At 36.9% G+C, this 15,833-nt stretch overlaps 1 protein-coding gene across 1 annotated transcript; it reads right to left on the bottom strand.

Annotated features, from left to right (window-relative positions):
- Nucleotides 1–5,459: 5,459 nt before the first annotated feature.
- On the bottom strand, nt 5,460–9,556 carry LOC140778106 (protein SIEVE ELEMENT OCCLUSION B). The gene is made up of 6 exons (XM_073122670.1): nt 9,308–9,556; nt 8,524–8,628; nt 7,442–7,890; nt 7,237–7,346; nt 6,411–7,036; nt 5,460–6,268 (listed from the first exon to the last, which is right to left on the bottom strand). Exons 1-6 carry the CDS (start codon nt 9,497–9,499, stop codon nt 5,651–5,653), a joined length of 2,100 nt encoding a protein of 699 aa, XP_072978771.1. The 5' UTR covers nt 9,500–9,556; the 3' UTR covers nt 5,460–5,650.
- Between the last annotated feature and the right edge of the window lie 6,277 nt (nt 9,557–15,833).

Genomic DNA, 15,833 nt, shown 5'->3' with positions numbered 1-15,833 from the left:
CTCAACAAGATGGTAGGACGAGTCGCATTGACTTCCTCTTGGATATCACGACGAAGCCCAGAAATGAATGTGCTTTTAAGAGCAGTGTTCGACCACCCATGGACTCGATTGCTAATTCTTTCGAACTCCTCTTGGTAGGCTCTTACAAAGATCTTTTGGGTTAGCTTCATCAAGGTGGCTTGGAAGTCTTCATAGTTAGAGGGTCCAAAACGCACACAAAGCACATAAGAGAAATCCTCCCAAGTAGTGAAGGTGCACGCACGATGTGCTGCTTGAAACCACCTCACCGCTACGTCTTCAAGGTGGAATGAACCTAGAAGCACCTTTTGGTGGTCAAGTGTCCCTTGATAAGTGAAGAATTGCTCTGTCTTATAGATCTAATCCAACGGGTCACCACTGCTAAATTTAGGAAAATCGACTCGAACGAATAGGGGTTGTAGCATTTGATTTCATCCTTGGTGAAGCGGCTCATGTTGCTGGACCCTTGGTTGATATAAGGGATCATCCCACTCCCAAGGTTCCTTCTCTGGGAATGAAGCCATGAGAGCCCTCAGGTGCGAGGGCAGCAAATTGGTACGGCGCCCTTGCGGTTCATCGCGTTGCTGCTATGGTGCCGCCAAGATCGGTCCTTGCTGGACCCAATCTTGTGGTAAGGGATGATCCTCTGGTCTTTGATAATGATCACAAGGTGGAAGTCAACGATCTAGTTGGGCATCAACTGTGGTGGAGCCACAGAAGCCGCAACCCTAGCTGGTTTCGCATTGTTTCTAGGCGAAATGCCGCCTTGATTAACTTCCCCACAGTTGATATGCTTAAGTGTACATCTTCGAAGATTTTGATTCATGTCCACCAGGGTTGCCTTAATCTCTAACATCGTTTGTGCCACGAGCGCCAAGGTTTGCAAGAGATCAGGAGGGCCTTCCGTTCATCCTCGTGAACTCTGTAGGGATGGCGATCTTAACGAAGCCATATGGTCTATCTCCATGCCTTGGTCGCTTGTTTGCTTGGCTGCCTTTGATCTTGTGGTAGCCATGATTATAACACCCCAATACTGCCACATGGCTCTCACGGGGTTTACCCCTCACGTGAGGGTCACATAGGGATTTGGAAGCTCAACAACACGCTATCAAAATACGGAACCCAAATAATTTAAATGGAACACGGAGAAAGGGCCTCTAGGCTACAACAAATCCATCCATAATACAATAGAAAGGTAAACTTCTCCAACAAGAGTACATGATCAAAGTAGCTACAAAACGGGGATATAGATCCCTGCTTATAAGTTCAGAATAAAACATGAAACTAAACTAAAGAAAAAGGGGTCATCGCCCTACTAGCTAGCAGCTGCCAAGCCTCTCGTCATGGTGTAAGTCAATCTGCATTCAATGTCAACACAGAATAAGCCTAACGCTCAGCAAGTGGTACTATCCCTAATTATTCATCAGCAATAATTATCACATTCGATTCAAAACAAGATACAGGAAAGTGCATCATATAGGATGATATGCAACGTAACATAGAGCATATATGTCAATAACTGGCAACATGGTCTAACAGAATTACGGTTAATTTATCCATTCTTTATGCATGGTATGCCTCCTAACATAGATACTCAAGGAAGGGTAGACCTTAGCGATAGAATCGACTGCCCATAACCCAGCGAACAAAATGATCGATTGTCTGCCCTGCAAACTAAGGATCCCAATCGTAAGCCCACACGAAGGTCAGTTTCGCACATCGATACGACCCCTCCAAGCCTACGGCACCACATCATTGCACTATAGTGCGAAAATGTCATGAGCCGTCATTCACAGACGCCTTTATCCTGCATCATGCGGCACATCACATTAAATAAATAACAGATCATGTCAAGCAACGTATTAATTAGACAAGTTTTGCTAGAATGCAAAGACTAGCATTTCATATATACTTATGCTATCACATCAAATAATAAATCAAGAGTGGATAGACTACTTGCCTAGATTCGCTAAAATATTCCAAACAAAGAGCGGTCCCCACTTAATTACGAGCAGCCCCAGGCTAAGCACTGGTCACAGGGTGCTCTACGACAGAATCACCAAGTCAGCACCAAAATCTTAAAAAGATTTACTAGGAACAAAAAATGGGGACAAGTAGTATTAAATGCTATGGATTAAGATAAAGGAAAAAAAAAACCCGATTCAACCCTTACCCTGGCCCAAAACATGAGGCGAAGCCTAAGAAAGAAAAGGGGCTCAAAAGAGCATGTCGGGCTAGGCTAGGCCCAACCTAGCGCTCGGGCTAGCCAAGCCCAGCTCGAGGCGGGCGCAACACACTCGGGAGTCGAGGCGAGCACGCCTGTGCTGGACTAGCCCAGTCCGGGGAGAGCTAAACACGCTTGGGCTAGCCCAACCTAGCATGAGGTAGTGATGGGTTACGGTACCCAAAAGGTCGGCTACGGAACAATTTTCTTAAAATCTGTATTTTTTGCAGAAAATAGTTCGCGCAACCGTGGGAAAATATTCTTCAAATATTCTCCTGTAGTCATAAAATTACGAAACCAGGTGTATTAGATTCGTAACTTCTTGATCTACAATAATCCAATAGCATAATGAAGTTGGCTTCCATCCACATATTTATAGAGGCTAGCCAATAATTCCTAAAATAATAAGTAACCCTAATTCTAGACGATTCCCGCCGATCGCGTTCGAACGCACAAAAGACGTTCTCTGTATATGCGAATGCAATGCAAGTGTTCGAACGTGCATTACGTGTTCTCTGTATTTGCAAACCTGATGTAGGCATTCGCAAGGGTGTTCGAACGCGACCCCTCCTGCGTTCGAACGCGACGTACAAGAATTTTATTTTAATGAAAATAAACAACTAATGCAATAAGAAAAGATCCTAACTAAGTGTATTAGCCCACCACGCTTCCCCCACCTTGCCCTTAAGGAGAAAAGTCGGAGAAACGCTCTAAAATGTCAGTCTCCAACTCCCATGTCGCCTCATCGGATGGCTTGTTGAACCACTCAATTAGAATCTCCATCTCTAACCAAGTACCATATTGTCGTTGACGCCTAGCAAGTACCTGAACTGGCTCTACAATCTCTATCTCCTCCAATGGCTTTGGTAGAATTGATCCAACGACCTTATGATCTCCAACCTGCTTCCTCAGCAATGAAACATGGAAGACAGGATGCACTCTCGACCCCTCCTGTAGCTCCAAACGATGTGCAATCGGACCAATACGCTTTAACACCCGAAACGGACCAAAATAGCAATGAGTTAACTTTTGGTTACGCATCAGACGTAAGATCACCTGTCGATACGACTGTACCCTCATAAACACCCAACTATTGATGTCAAACTCCTGCTCCTTGTGGCTACGATCATAAACTTGCTTCATGCAGTTTTAAAAAAGTTTAAAATAAGCACGCAACCTCCTCAATGTGGTGTCTCTATCCATTAATGCTAAGTCCACCTTCGTCCAATCTACCGATGCCACTGGATCATAAGCGCGTAATATCAAAACCGTGCGTCCATACACTACCTCAAATGAAGTCATGCCAATGTTGCTTTGGTAGGCGATGTTGTAAGACCACTTTGCCCACGGTAAGAACTCCAACCATTGTCTCGGCATCTCTCCAACAAACACCTCAAATACTATTCAATGCCTCGATTGACCACCTCGGTTTGGCCATCCGTCTGTGAATGGTAGGCCGAACTGAAGTTCAATCGAGTCCCCTACAATTTAAAAAACTCCGTCCAAAAGTCACTCATAAATACACGATCACGATCTAAATTAAGCGTGCATTGCATGCCATGTAATCGAGCAACATCTCTAACAAAAATTTCAGCCATCGACTTGGCTGAAAACGGATATGACAATGTCTAAAAGTGCGCATACTTACTCAATCTGTCAACCACCATAAAGATAACGAAATAATCACGTACCAGCGGAAGACCCTCTATGAAATCCATAGATATGTCCTCCCAAACACGGTTCGGTATAGGTAAAGGCTAAAGTAATCCAGCCGATTTCAATGTGGTTGCCTTAGCCCTTTGACAAACTTCGCAAGCACGGACAAAACTCCTCACATCTCGCCTCAATCCTAGCCACGTGCAACTCTGAGATATCCTCCTATAAGTCCTCAAGACACCCTTATGACCAGCCTCTACAGTTTGGTAGAAGTACTCCAACAATTTTTGCCGCAATCCATTATTTGCGAGCACCCGAATGCAGTTGATCCAATCTGACCAAATCGTATCATCATACTTTATCCTCATATTGTTTGACTAATTTTATAAAACTTCAATGTAATTTCAACTTAAACTTAACTATCATATAATACGGACTAAGGTGCGATCATTATTTCTTCTATTATATTTAACTAAATCAGATGTCAAATTTAAAATTCCGTATTAGAGATAAAATTTTAGAGAATTTTATAAGCTTTCCAGCACATCAAAAGTAAAACAATTGGGAAATTAGGTAAGAAAAATACAATAAACATGTATCTGTTTAATATTTTTGTCATTTAAAATCTGATCGGCATTATTTTAGATGCATTAAAAAACTTATCAAATATTTATAAATTTGTATCTAATGAGAATTATCAAATTCAATCTCTGACTTAGTCAAACATGATAGAAAAGATAACCATTGAATTTTAATCTAGACTCAAGGAATTTCATATAATTTAGCCAAACAAAAGTGAGTAAAGTGAAATTTTTTTAATTATTTAAAATCAGTAAAATTATTGTCTAATACTACTTGGGGTGAAAACGGATAAGATATGGATCGGATAGTGCTCAATCCACACTCAGATCCATATATTTTGTTCAGATACGGATTCGGATACGAATATTAGACGGATAGTAAAATTTAAAATCATATACTAACTAAACTAATATAGATAATTTTTAAATAGAAGATCAAATCTTCAACAATTGCTAATCAAATTTTTAAGAAATTATTACTTTTATTTAGAGACAATTAACACAAAAATATTAAGAGTTTTAAAAAATAATAATTTTTTTGCATGTCAAATACATATAAAATTAACAAAATTAATCTCTATAAATAATATCTAACACATCATCAATAACAATATCAATATTTACTATTTATATAAGCAAATTAAAAATTATAAATTAATATTCACTATTTATATAAGCAAATTATAAATTATAAATTATTCAAAAAAAATTATGCCAGTAAACAGATATCCAATCTGCATCAGAAACAATATATCTAAATCAGTATTTGAATCAATATCCGAATAGGATAGAAGCTTTTAATCAACCTCTTTTCAACCCTAAATGCTACCTTATCATGCTATACCCATATTACAGTACAACAGGAATTAGAGTAGTATCCAGTTATATATTGTACTATTTTGACTAGCTTCCTTAGGAGTTAGGAATATGGGAAATAGAACATTGATTATAGAAAAATACTTGATTTATTTCTTGAACCATACATCTGTATATATAGTTCATTCAAAAGAAAACAAAGTCATGCACTCCTCCCACAAAGGGCGAAGAAGCACTAGAGAAAACCCAACATGAACATGAACATCAACAACAACATCAAACTCACCATCGTTACCACACTCATATTTATTTCGTTACTCTCATCCATCCATCCATCCATTCATGCATGTGACGATCAATCATTGCAGCACCTGTAGAGGATGAACTTATCCATGGGGCGCTTGCAATCCGCGCACACCACCTTCTCCCTGATCCGGCCAGTCTCGCTGGGCAGGATGAGCCGCGTGCAGTGCTCATGCGTGTCGTACGGCTTCAGCGCCATCTCGAGTGCCGGAATGAAGCCCTGGGTGTCGACTTCGTCCTTCCAGGTGTCGAACTTGGTGAGGCACTCGAGGAGCTTTCTGCCGTGGGATTTGATGATGTCCACGGAGCCCTTGCTGATCAACGCCCAGCCCTCGTCGCTGCCGTCGAAGCTGAGCATGGACATGACTTCCTGCATGATCACGTCCTCCTCGACGCTCTTCTCGTGCTGCATCTTGGAGTGCCACATGCTCTCCAGGCGGACCCAGAAGAACCACACCATGGCCGGGTCCTGCCAGTAGCCGCTCAGCTTCTCGTTGGCGACGACGTTGATCGCCCGCTTCACCCGCTCCTTGGGGTTGCTCTTACCGACATAGATCATCTCCAGGTGGATGCGCGCCTCCTGGGCCACGCGCCGGAGGGTAGTCGTGAACTTCCGGATCCACTCCACGTCCTCGCCGCCGTACAAGCACACGTACCTTCCTTCTTTCACCTATCAACAACATTATTATATGCATATGCATACGAGTTTAATGAGCTCTTGAACGTGACCAATTTTAGATACCACGAGGACCATTTTATCCTAAGTTTAAATAAAAGAAAGATAGAGGAGTTAGAGAGTATTTAGTACATACCCATGTAAGTATGGCCGGATCGATCTCGTCGACGAGGAACTCGATCCTCCACGTCTCCTCCCTCCACAGTGCCTCCTCCCTGTTGCTAGTGAAGGGGAAGGCCAAGCTCCCCCAAATCCACATCATATGCAGCGCGTTCGGGCACACCACCTTCCCCTGGGGGTCCAACACCACCAGCATCGGCTTCTTGTCGAAGTGCCAGACGTCCCTCACGTACTTGATCACCGACGGATCCACCAGCGACGGGTGGTGCAGTGAGTACCACGGCATGTTCGACGCCAGCCGGTTGAATGTCTCGTCCTTCGTGCTGGTCCACGGGTGGTGCCGGTCGATGATCGGCAGCCACACGATCTCGTAGTGCCTCTCGAGCTTCCCTTGGTGCGTGTCGTTGTAGATCTGCACGAGGACGAACAGCTCCTCGTGGCTGATGTCCATGTCGGAGATGAACAACATCACGATCTTGCGGCGGAGGACGTCGACGCTGGTCCTCTTCTTGGTGGTGCCGTCGACGAGGGGGAGGTCGTCCTTCGAGTATATCAGCGCGCGGAGGATCTTCATGTTGTCGATGTGCACGGTCTCGAAGAGGCGCACCAATGTTTGGTAGGATTCGATGTTCTTCTTGTCAGCTGCACAACGCGATATCACAAAAAGAAAATACTTTGATAAGATTAATACAAACAATTCAAAATACCTCGACTTTTTTTTTTAATATTATACTATCTTATAAAATTCGACAATTAACTAATATCTCATTATCTATTATCTTACTATATAGCCTGAGAAGAACAACAACATTTTGTTTAGGGGAGCACATCTCCATACTAACCGATTTGGCGATAGCATATATCCAATTGCTTATTGAGGTGGCCATGAATGTTGTTAAGTTTGTGGGCTAAGCTTGACAACTCCCATGCCTCAGTTGTGGAGCTTATGTACCTGAAATCAATCAAAACGTGTATTACTTATACAACCTCAAAGTAATAACATCTTCAAAGTCATAGATAGGAACTCAATTAAGCTATCAAGCTTACTCATGGCCAAGGCCTATCAACCCGATGACCTGAGAAGCACAAGCAACAACACTCCTAACAGTCCAGTAGACAGCAGTAGGGATATGATTCATGGCCATGGACATATCAGGCGATTCAGGTGAGATATACTCCGTGGGAAGCTCCTTGAACTCAATGATGCACTTGGTGACATCCAGCATGGCCTTGATGAGCATGTTGACGGCGTCGAACCTCGGCTTGAGGACGTCGGTGTGCTCGAGGATGTCGGGGAGTTGCTTGAGCAGCGCAATGGACTTCGCCAGAGGATTGACGGTGTGGAGCTGCGCAGTTAGCCAGAACTCTCCGTAGCTCACTGCAAAGGCTGCGAGGGCAAGCACCACTTTGGCATCCCAGGGGTAGTTTGTGAGTAAATTGAACACTGCCAATGTGGTTGCATGGGCGTCACCGCCGCTTGAACACTTGTACGCTATCTGTAACAATTCATTCCACATGAATCATGCTATGTATATATACGTAGTTAGGAGAAGTGAAGGTGGATGGAAGTATCACCTTTACAAACCAATGTCCCTAATGCTTTTGACTCTTTTAGAATGACCATTATAATTAGGTTTTAATAGAATATTCCTTACATATTATTGTTAAATAAATACATAAAAAATATACTACTTTCTTAAAATTGAGCGTAAAATATTAATTATCGATGATTTTTGTCTTCCAAAAAAGATTTGATAGCTTCTGAACAATTTTAACTAATTTATACAAGAGAAAAATGATCTTTTATTAAGTTAAGTTTGGTTAGTTAAATCGAACTAATGGAATTATATTTTTGAAAAGATATGATAGCAATTATGATATTTTAAAAGTTTTTAACGGCTAGTATGTAAAAAATCTCATAATTTTATCTTATAGATATAACATGAATGATATCACGTGATTAAAGGATATACATGCAAAATTGAAATTTAGAAGGGCATACACGCAAGCCCAAGAATGCCAACAAAAAAAAAAGGCATTAAAGTAAAGTTATGAATATCTATAGAGAGTTCATGCAGTCATAGCAGATAGCATATTACTGTTCATCCTGGGAGTCTGAGTTGGCTTACCTCGCAAGAAATCCTGTGGACTGTGTATGCCAGAGCCTCGAGCATCCCAATGTTTTCTACATGATGCAACTTATCGTCCAGTAGATCGTGTTGAGTAAGTGGTGTCTGCTCAATAACAAGAGAATCGTATATGAATGTTTTTTTTTTCATTTTACACTGGAATAATTAAATAAAGAACTGCATAACTTTGTCATTTTTTATGTCTACTTATTGTTATGTCTACATAATCTCCAAGATGTTAAGCTGATAGAGATTAATTTTATGTTTATATATATATATATATATATACACACACACACACACACCCCTTGCTTCCATGATAATTTGTTGCATTTGAAACATATGTCACAAAAGAATTAATTGTACACCAATAGCAAAGAGATACATGGTATATATATATACACACACACACACCTTGCTTCCATGGTAATTTGTTGCATTTGAAACATATATCACAAAAGAATAAATTGTACACCAATAGCAAAGACATACATGGTACAAATCCTTCAGCTTTATACTCTCTCTCTCTCTCTCTCTCTCTCTCTCTCTCTCTTAACTTTTTTACAATCCACTGATTAAAAACATCAGCACATGCATTAGGCTTCTTATTGCTTTCCTTTATTATACCAAACTAAGTAAAGTATATCTCTATGTAAATTAACTATTTTCCCTTGGAACTACATATTGTTAAGGTACATTATATGTCAATCATAAATTAGTTATATAAGATATATATGAGATTATAAATTTATGCAAAACTTAAGCTTTTAGGTCAACTATTTACCACCACGACGGTTGGAGTAGATCGGTTAAGGACATCCTCGACGACATGCAAGAGTGGCCGCACATCGATATCACGCCCGTCAGGAGCATGCGTCGAGAGAATCTGCTTCATCACCGCGCTGTCGTCCGACGATGAGAAGAGATGCCTCTCTCCCTTTATCATCTGCATCTTAGCAGCCGATGCAAGCGACATGGTACCTAAGTAAATCTCAAATCAAAACTAATCAAATCTCAAAGTTGTAGCTGCAGTAGTTGCTGCCTGAGAAAACTAGGGCTTCCTGCATGCTATATATACATGCAACAGAGGAGGATTAGGATAGAGAACAAATGGAATAAAGCCCACAAGAGAACAACTACCTTGCTTCATGACCAGGGCACATAGATCTCGCTTTAAAGTCATAAAGGGATGCCTCGGAATTCGCGTACGGAGACGTGGATATCCTCTTCTTTAGTGTGCAGGAAATCCAGTGATTTTGTTCACTGTGTCGAGGCAAAGAGAAAAATCCTGCCACTAAGAGATTTGAATAAGATTGTGTTTTGTGTCTTTAAAGATTAGTAATCAAAGCTTCTGCGTTTCTTGTGGTAAACAAAAGAATATATGCGTGGGTAAAATAGAAAAGTGTTAAAGAGATAGATACATGTTTCGCATAAGGCTATTAATAGGTTCTATCTAGTGTTTCATCATTACTAAATGAGTATGCATACAGTATTCCTCGTTAATTCTCAAGGTAATGAATCAATGAAAGGATTACGTATGATATCTATTTGCTTGATGTATATTGTTATGACCATGATGGTATCCCATTTATAAATCATAGTTGTAAGAAAAGCCCAACAAACACTAGTTTTAGGTCCAAATCCTCGAATTGAATTGAACTGTGTGTTTATTAACTTTAATAATAATCTTTTATAAATATTTTGCAATTCTAAAAGATTCAAAAGGTTTTAACGACGGTTTTGATATTTTAGAGAATATAACAATGGCAATTATGTTAAAAAGAATTTATAATATATTTAGATCATGTATCTTGGGATCGATGATTGCTCTTGTATTGTTCAACACACTTAGCCTATACGTACAAAGGTGTTTATAAGCAAAGCGTAAGTTACCGAGCCTAGCATCAACTCATGCTTAGGGTATGCCATGGAGAGAGGAACGGAGATGAAGGTTTAAGGTTAAAAGTAGGGAAATAGAGCGAGACCAACAATGGAAGAAAAGAGAATTCTAAGGAAGAAAGATAGAAGAAAAGAAGAAGATAAGGGATGAAGAAGAGGTAGCCAGTGGGGCTTGGTCTTGGACCTATGTTCGGGCTAACGGGTTTGGGTTTGGGCGTCGGGTCGTGCAATTAAGGTGAGGCCCATTTCAGCCTTCGTCTCCATAAAGATTGAAAAATTAAAGCTTCTTCTTTTTCTTGTCGTAAACAAAGAACATATGCTTGCATAAATCATGAAGGATATAAAGAGACATCTTTTCTGGACAAAGAATAATAGGGTCTCTCTTTCATCATTAGAAAGTATGCATAAATTATTCCTCGTTAACTTTGAAGGTAACGAAAGAATGGAATGTTAATTTGGTCATATCTAATATCTTAAATTAATCTATTAATTTAACCATATGCACCACGTGTGTTTTCAAGCAATGCAACCACCACACTCAAAATACGATGATAGTATATATATATATATATTAGCGTTAAATATATTTTATGCACCTGTATTCATGTACAAAATTTCTTTACCATCTTATACTTTAAAAAATCTTAAATCAGATTCTGCACTTATCACTAAAGTGAATTTATTAGTTTTTCCGTCTAAATTAACTAGGTGCGTAAAAAAAAATTCAAAAATTAAATGGAGGGTTAAATTCCCTCCATTTTTTTATTTTTTATGAATAAAAATGACCTTCTCCTCGTATATATAAGTATTTATTTCTCTTTAAAGAATATCCATATATTTTGTTCTCTTACTTTCTAGATTTTATCAAATATATAGTAAATTTTATTAAGCTGAAGTTTTTATGAAGTTTAATAGTTATATTACATTAAGAAATAAGACAAATATGGATAAAAAAAATATTAGATAAAAAAAACTCATCTATTTTGCCTAATAAACATGAAGGGGGTATTTTGGTTAATTGGGCGTGCTTTATTAACTTTGATAAAAAAATTAACGATTTCACTTTAGTCATAAGCATGGGAATTTATTTGAAACTTTTAAAGTACATGGGATAAAATAATTTTAGGTATGTATTAAGAGCATCTCCAATCGATACTTTATATTTAGAGCCCAATGCACCGGTATTTATTAAAAAAGTAATTTTATATATATATATATATATATATATATATATATATATATATATGTAAAACTTTAAATCACTTAATAGATTTTCTTTGTGTTATTGTTTTTTAATGAAAAAATATATCGTTAAAAAGCTCTCATCGAGATCTTTAAAGTAAGACTAATATTCAATAGTTTTAAAAATAATTTTAAATTACTAACTTTTAATTAAACGCATCGAATTACATTACACAAAATAAATATTGAAATAAGCATTACACGTCATTACTAAAAATATTAAAATTACATTACACAAAATAAGCAAAAATCAACATTTAATACGAGAAACAATAAATATTTAATAGTCTGGTAAGTCATCTCCATAACCGTTGAAGAGATGGAAGTCAATGATAATGAATTATTTTCATGATTCCTCGCTCAGTATAGAAAGACAAGATAGAGATGCTCATTTTGAGCTTCGAATGCACTGATTGAATACTTATGGCAAAGATACCGGAATGAAAGAATATAATTTTTAATGAAATTTTTATTTTATTTATTTTATTTTGATGTATTTCATGTCTGATGTATTTCATGTTTGATATATTTCATATTTGATGTATTTCATGTCTAATATATTTCATATTTAATATATCTTAATATTTAATATTTACATTGGAAAATAATTTTAAGTCATTATCTAAATAATTTTAGGACACATCAATTTTAAATAAGGTTTAATTACACTTTGCCCCCTTATACTTTGACCCTGTATCAATTTGTCCTCCTATACCATAAAAGCATATAAATACCTCCCTAGATATTTAAAATGCTACAACCCCTTGGACTCCATTAACAGAAGCCTTAGAATTACCTTTCTATTCCTTTTTAGTTGGAAGAAAATATTAGGGTTTATTAGCTAAAAATATAAATTTACTTATCTACCCTTACCTACCACTAATCCACATTATTAATTAAGAGAAAAGAGAACAAGAGAAACCCATCTTCTATTCTTCTTCCCCTCTTCTTCTCTTCTTCTTCCCTTCTTCCCCTCTTCCCCTCTTCCCCTCTTCTTCCTCTTTAATCTGCCACTCTTGGGAAGAAAATGACATGGGAAAGAAAAGGGAAGCATAAGGAAGAAGATGAGAGTAAAATTGTCCGAAAATTATTTTTTTGGTCTTCATGAGGGTAATTTAGTTTATCTAAAAATAATATAGAGTTCACGTGCTTGGCACGTGAGTTTTAACTCACAAAAGGCTAACGGATGGGTTTAGTTGTAGTATTTCAAAAAGTTTAAGGTGTATTTGTACACTTTTATAGTACACGGGGGCAAAGTGATACATGGTCAAAGTACAGAGGGGTAAAGTGTAATTAAACATTTAAAATAATAATAATAAAATATTTATTTTATAAACAAATTTTAAATTTTAAATTAACATAAAATATTTTAATATTAAACTCATTTTAAAGGTCTCAATGAAACCTTTCTAATGGTACTATTTTTGTTAAAAATTAATTAATAAAACTAATTATATACTCAGTTTAATTAATTAAATTATTTAATAAAGGATATAGATAAAATTAAAATTAGTGGATTAAACATTTACTGGAAAAGTTCAAAATTTTATAAAGTTTGAAGTTAAAAAGAGCTGGGCTCTAAATTATTTGTTGGCTCCAAATTTGAAGCTAGCTTTGGAGCCTCGTTGGAGTCCACCGAAAATTTGGAGCCTGATTGGAGATGTTCTAAGGGGGTAAATTGTATTTAACTCAATATATTATTAGTGTATATTATTATATTAAGGTGGTATCTCAAGTTATAAAGCATGGAGTTGTTGACAAAGCTAGATCTATTTTTTAATTTATCTACCATACTAGATCACCCCTCAAACTTAAATACTAAAATAGGTCTATTTTACTATAGCATAAGTAAAATGCATTTTGCTAAAAACGTTAATAAGATTAGCATTTCTTAAGTAAAATACTAATCTTATCAATATTTTTGTTGAAACACTTTAGATAATGCTTCATATCTTTTAGCCTAGGAAGTTCTTTACTCAGAAAAATACTTAATAGTTAAGTATTTTACTAAAATATTTAACTATTAACCATTTTTATTAGGGTCATAGTAAATTCCCTAGCATACTAAATTGCTTCAAAATAAGAGAGCATTGAAATTCAGAGCCAAGCCCATGGTTTCGAGTTTTTGACCAAACTAGATCTATTTTAAAAATTGTTTACCAAAATTATAAGAAGAAGAAGATGTTGGTGGTAACAATCTGATTCCAAAGAGTCACAATAAATTCGATCAAAATAATATAAATAACTTACAGATTTATGAATAGTCGAGTCTAGTGTTGGACACTATCTCCTTAAGACCAATTCGCCCTCCACCGATTGTTACTTATATACCATACTAACATTTCTCAAATATCCAATATGGTACTAAACTTCATTTTCTTTATTTTTCATTGCCATGATGCCCACTTTAGAGCCAATTTTCATTTACTTCTCTTCATAGATTTGACTAAGTGAATATTTGACAATAAAGTACACTTTGAGCTAAATTAATTCCACTATTAAACCATCATTAATAATGTGTGGGCCTCACTTAAAACTTAGCTCAAAGTTAATAAAAATTCATGTCAAAAACATAAAATTACTAACAGAAGAATATATGGGTAGAATAGAGGTTTTATAGTACGAAAAAAGATTTTCTTAGAGCTTTCTTAGCCATTATGCAGAGACAGATTGGGAAGAAGAATAGAGGCTTCATAGGTACAAAAAAAAGAAGATTTGTTAGAGCTTTCTTGGCCATTATGCACAGACAGACTGGGAAGAAGAATAGAGGCTTCATAGGTACAAAAAAAGAATTCTTGGTCATTATGCACATACAGATTGGAAAGAAGAATAGAGGTTTCTTAGGTACAAAAAAAGATTTTGTTAGAGCTTTCTTGGCCATTATGCACAGACAGATTGAGAAGAAGAAGAAGAAGAAGACGATTTGGAACTATATATGGGTAGAATAGAGACTTCATAGGTGCAAAAAAGAATTTTCTTAGAGCTTTCTTGGCCATGATGCACAAACAAATTGGGAGAATGAGGAAAAAAGACTATGTTTAATAACATATTGATTTCAACTTGTAAGGTATCAACATATCTTTTATATTACTCTTGAATTTTTCAAAAAGGGTCCTGCCGTGGCCTTTCTACTCCTGTCATCCTATTTATACGTTGGGAGCCCCTAATTCCAGGGTGAGTTAAGCTCAATATAAATAGATCCTTTTGAGCCATTTAAGCGAGCGTCATAGAGTTGGTTTGACACCCTAATGGGGAGCCGATCCTTCTAGGGTCCAAATACTTCATGACCTACTCGATGCTTAGTGTGGAGATAATAGCTGTTAGGGAAGGTCTCTTACTGTTGAGAAAGCACTACTATCAAAATGTGTGAGTGGAGACCAATTCCATGGTGCTAAAAAATGGTTTTATACAAGATACACCGATCACCATGGCCACCAGATTCATTGGTGGACGACATTTTTTGTTTCTTACATATTACCAAAAATTTTAAGTTTTCAGCCCATGTGTTTAGAAAACCCAACAAAAGTATTGACTGACTTGCTAACATAGGTAAGACTTCAGGATATGGGATCGGATTGTTCTGGCCTCTCATTGTGATTTTTGTTTTCTGACATTAATGAGGCTTTTTGTAATCGTGGTGTTTAATCAATTAAGTTGCTTCTTGAAAAAATGGACAAGTAATCAATAATCGGCAAACATCCTCAAAGTAGCTTGCATAGAAATATCTTAATTATAGGTGAGATGTGGAGAGCCCAAAGCCCTTTCTACTCATCCTAGACATCGATAAATCTGATATGCAAGGAGTACACGGGCTCTATATTTAGAGCTCAAAGACTCTAAATATAGAGCCAAGAGCTCAATGTACTCCAATGACTCTATATTTATTAATTAATATATATATATATATATTACTATATTATATTTTAAATCATTTAATAAGTTCTCTTAATGTTATTATTTTTTAATAAAAAATATATGATTAGAAAACTCTCATTGATATCTTTATAGTAAGACTAATAGTCAATAGTTTCATAAATAATTTTTTTAATTAAAAAATCAAAATTATATAACACAAAATAAAAATAAAACATTTAAAATAACTTAAATAATTTAATATTAGACTTATTTTAAAGATCTCGATAAGAGCATTCTGACGGTACTATTTTTGT

Source organism: Typha angustifolia, chromosome 3 (assembly GCF_048772165.1).
Source record: "Typha angustifolia cultivar Huaian chromosome 3, ASM4877216v1, whole genome shotgun sequence".
Taxonomy (NCBI): domain Eukaryota; kingdom Viridiplantae; phylum Streptophyta; class Magnoliopsida; order Poales; family Typhaceae; genus Typha; species Typha angustifolia.
The sequence above is the reverse complement of the archived record's forward strand: the minus strand, read 5'-3'. Positions and strand labels throughout refer to the sequence as shown.

Bases quoted from the DNA above. Each gene is read 5' to 3' on its own strand.
- LOC140778106 (XM_073122670.1), bottom strand. From the start codon at position 9,499: ATGTCGCTTGCATCGGCTGCTAAGATGCAGATGATAAAGGGAGAGAGG. The intron at 7,347-7,441 runs GTAAGCTTGATA...GATTGATTTCAG, and splicing joins TTGATAGGCCTTGGCCATGA to GTACATAAGCTCCACAACTG. The intron at 7,037-7,236 runs GTTAGTATGGAG...CGCGTTGTGCAG, and splicing joins TATATGCTATCGCCAAATCG to CTGACAAGAAGAACATCGAA.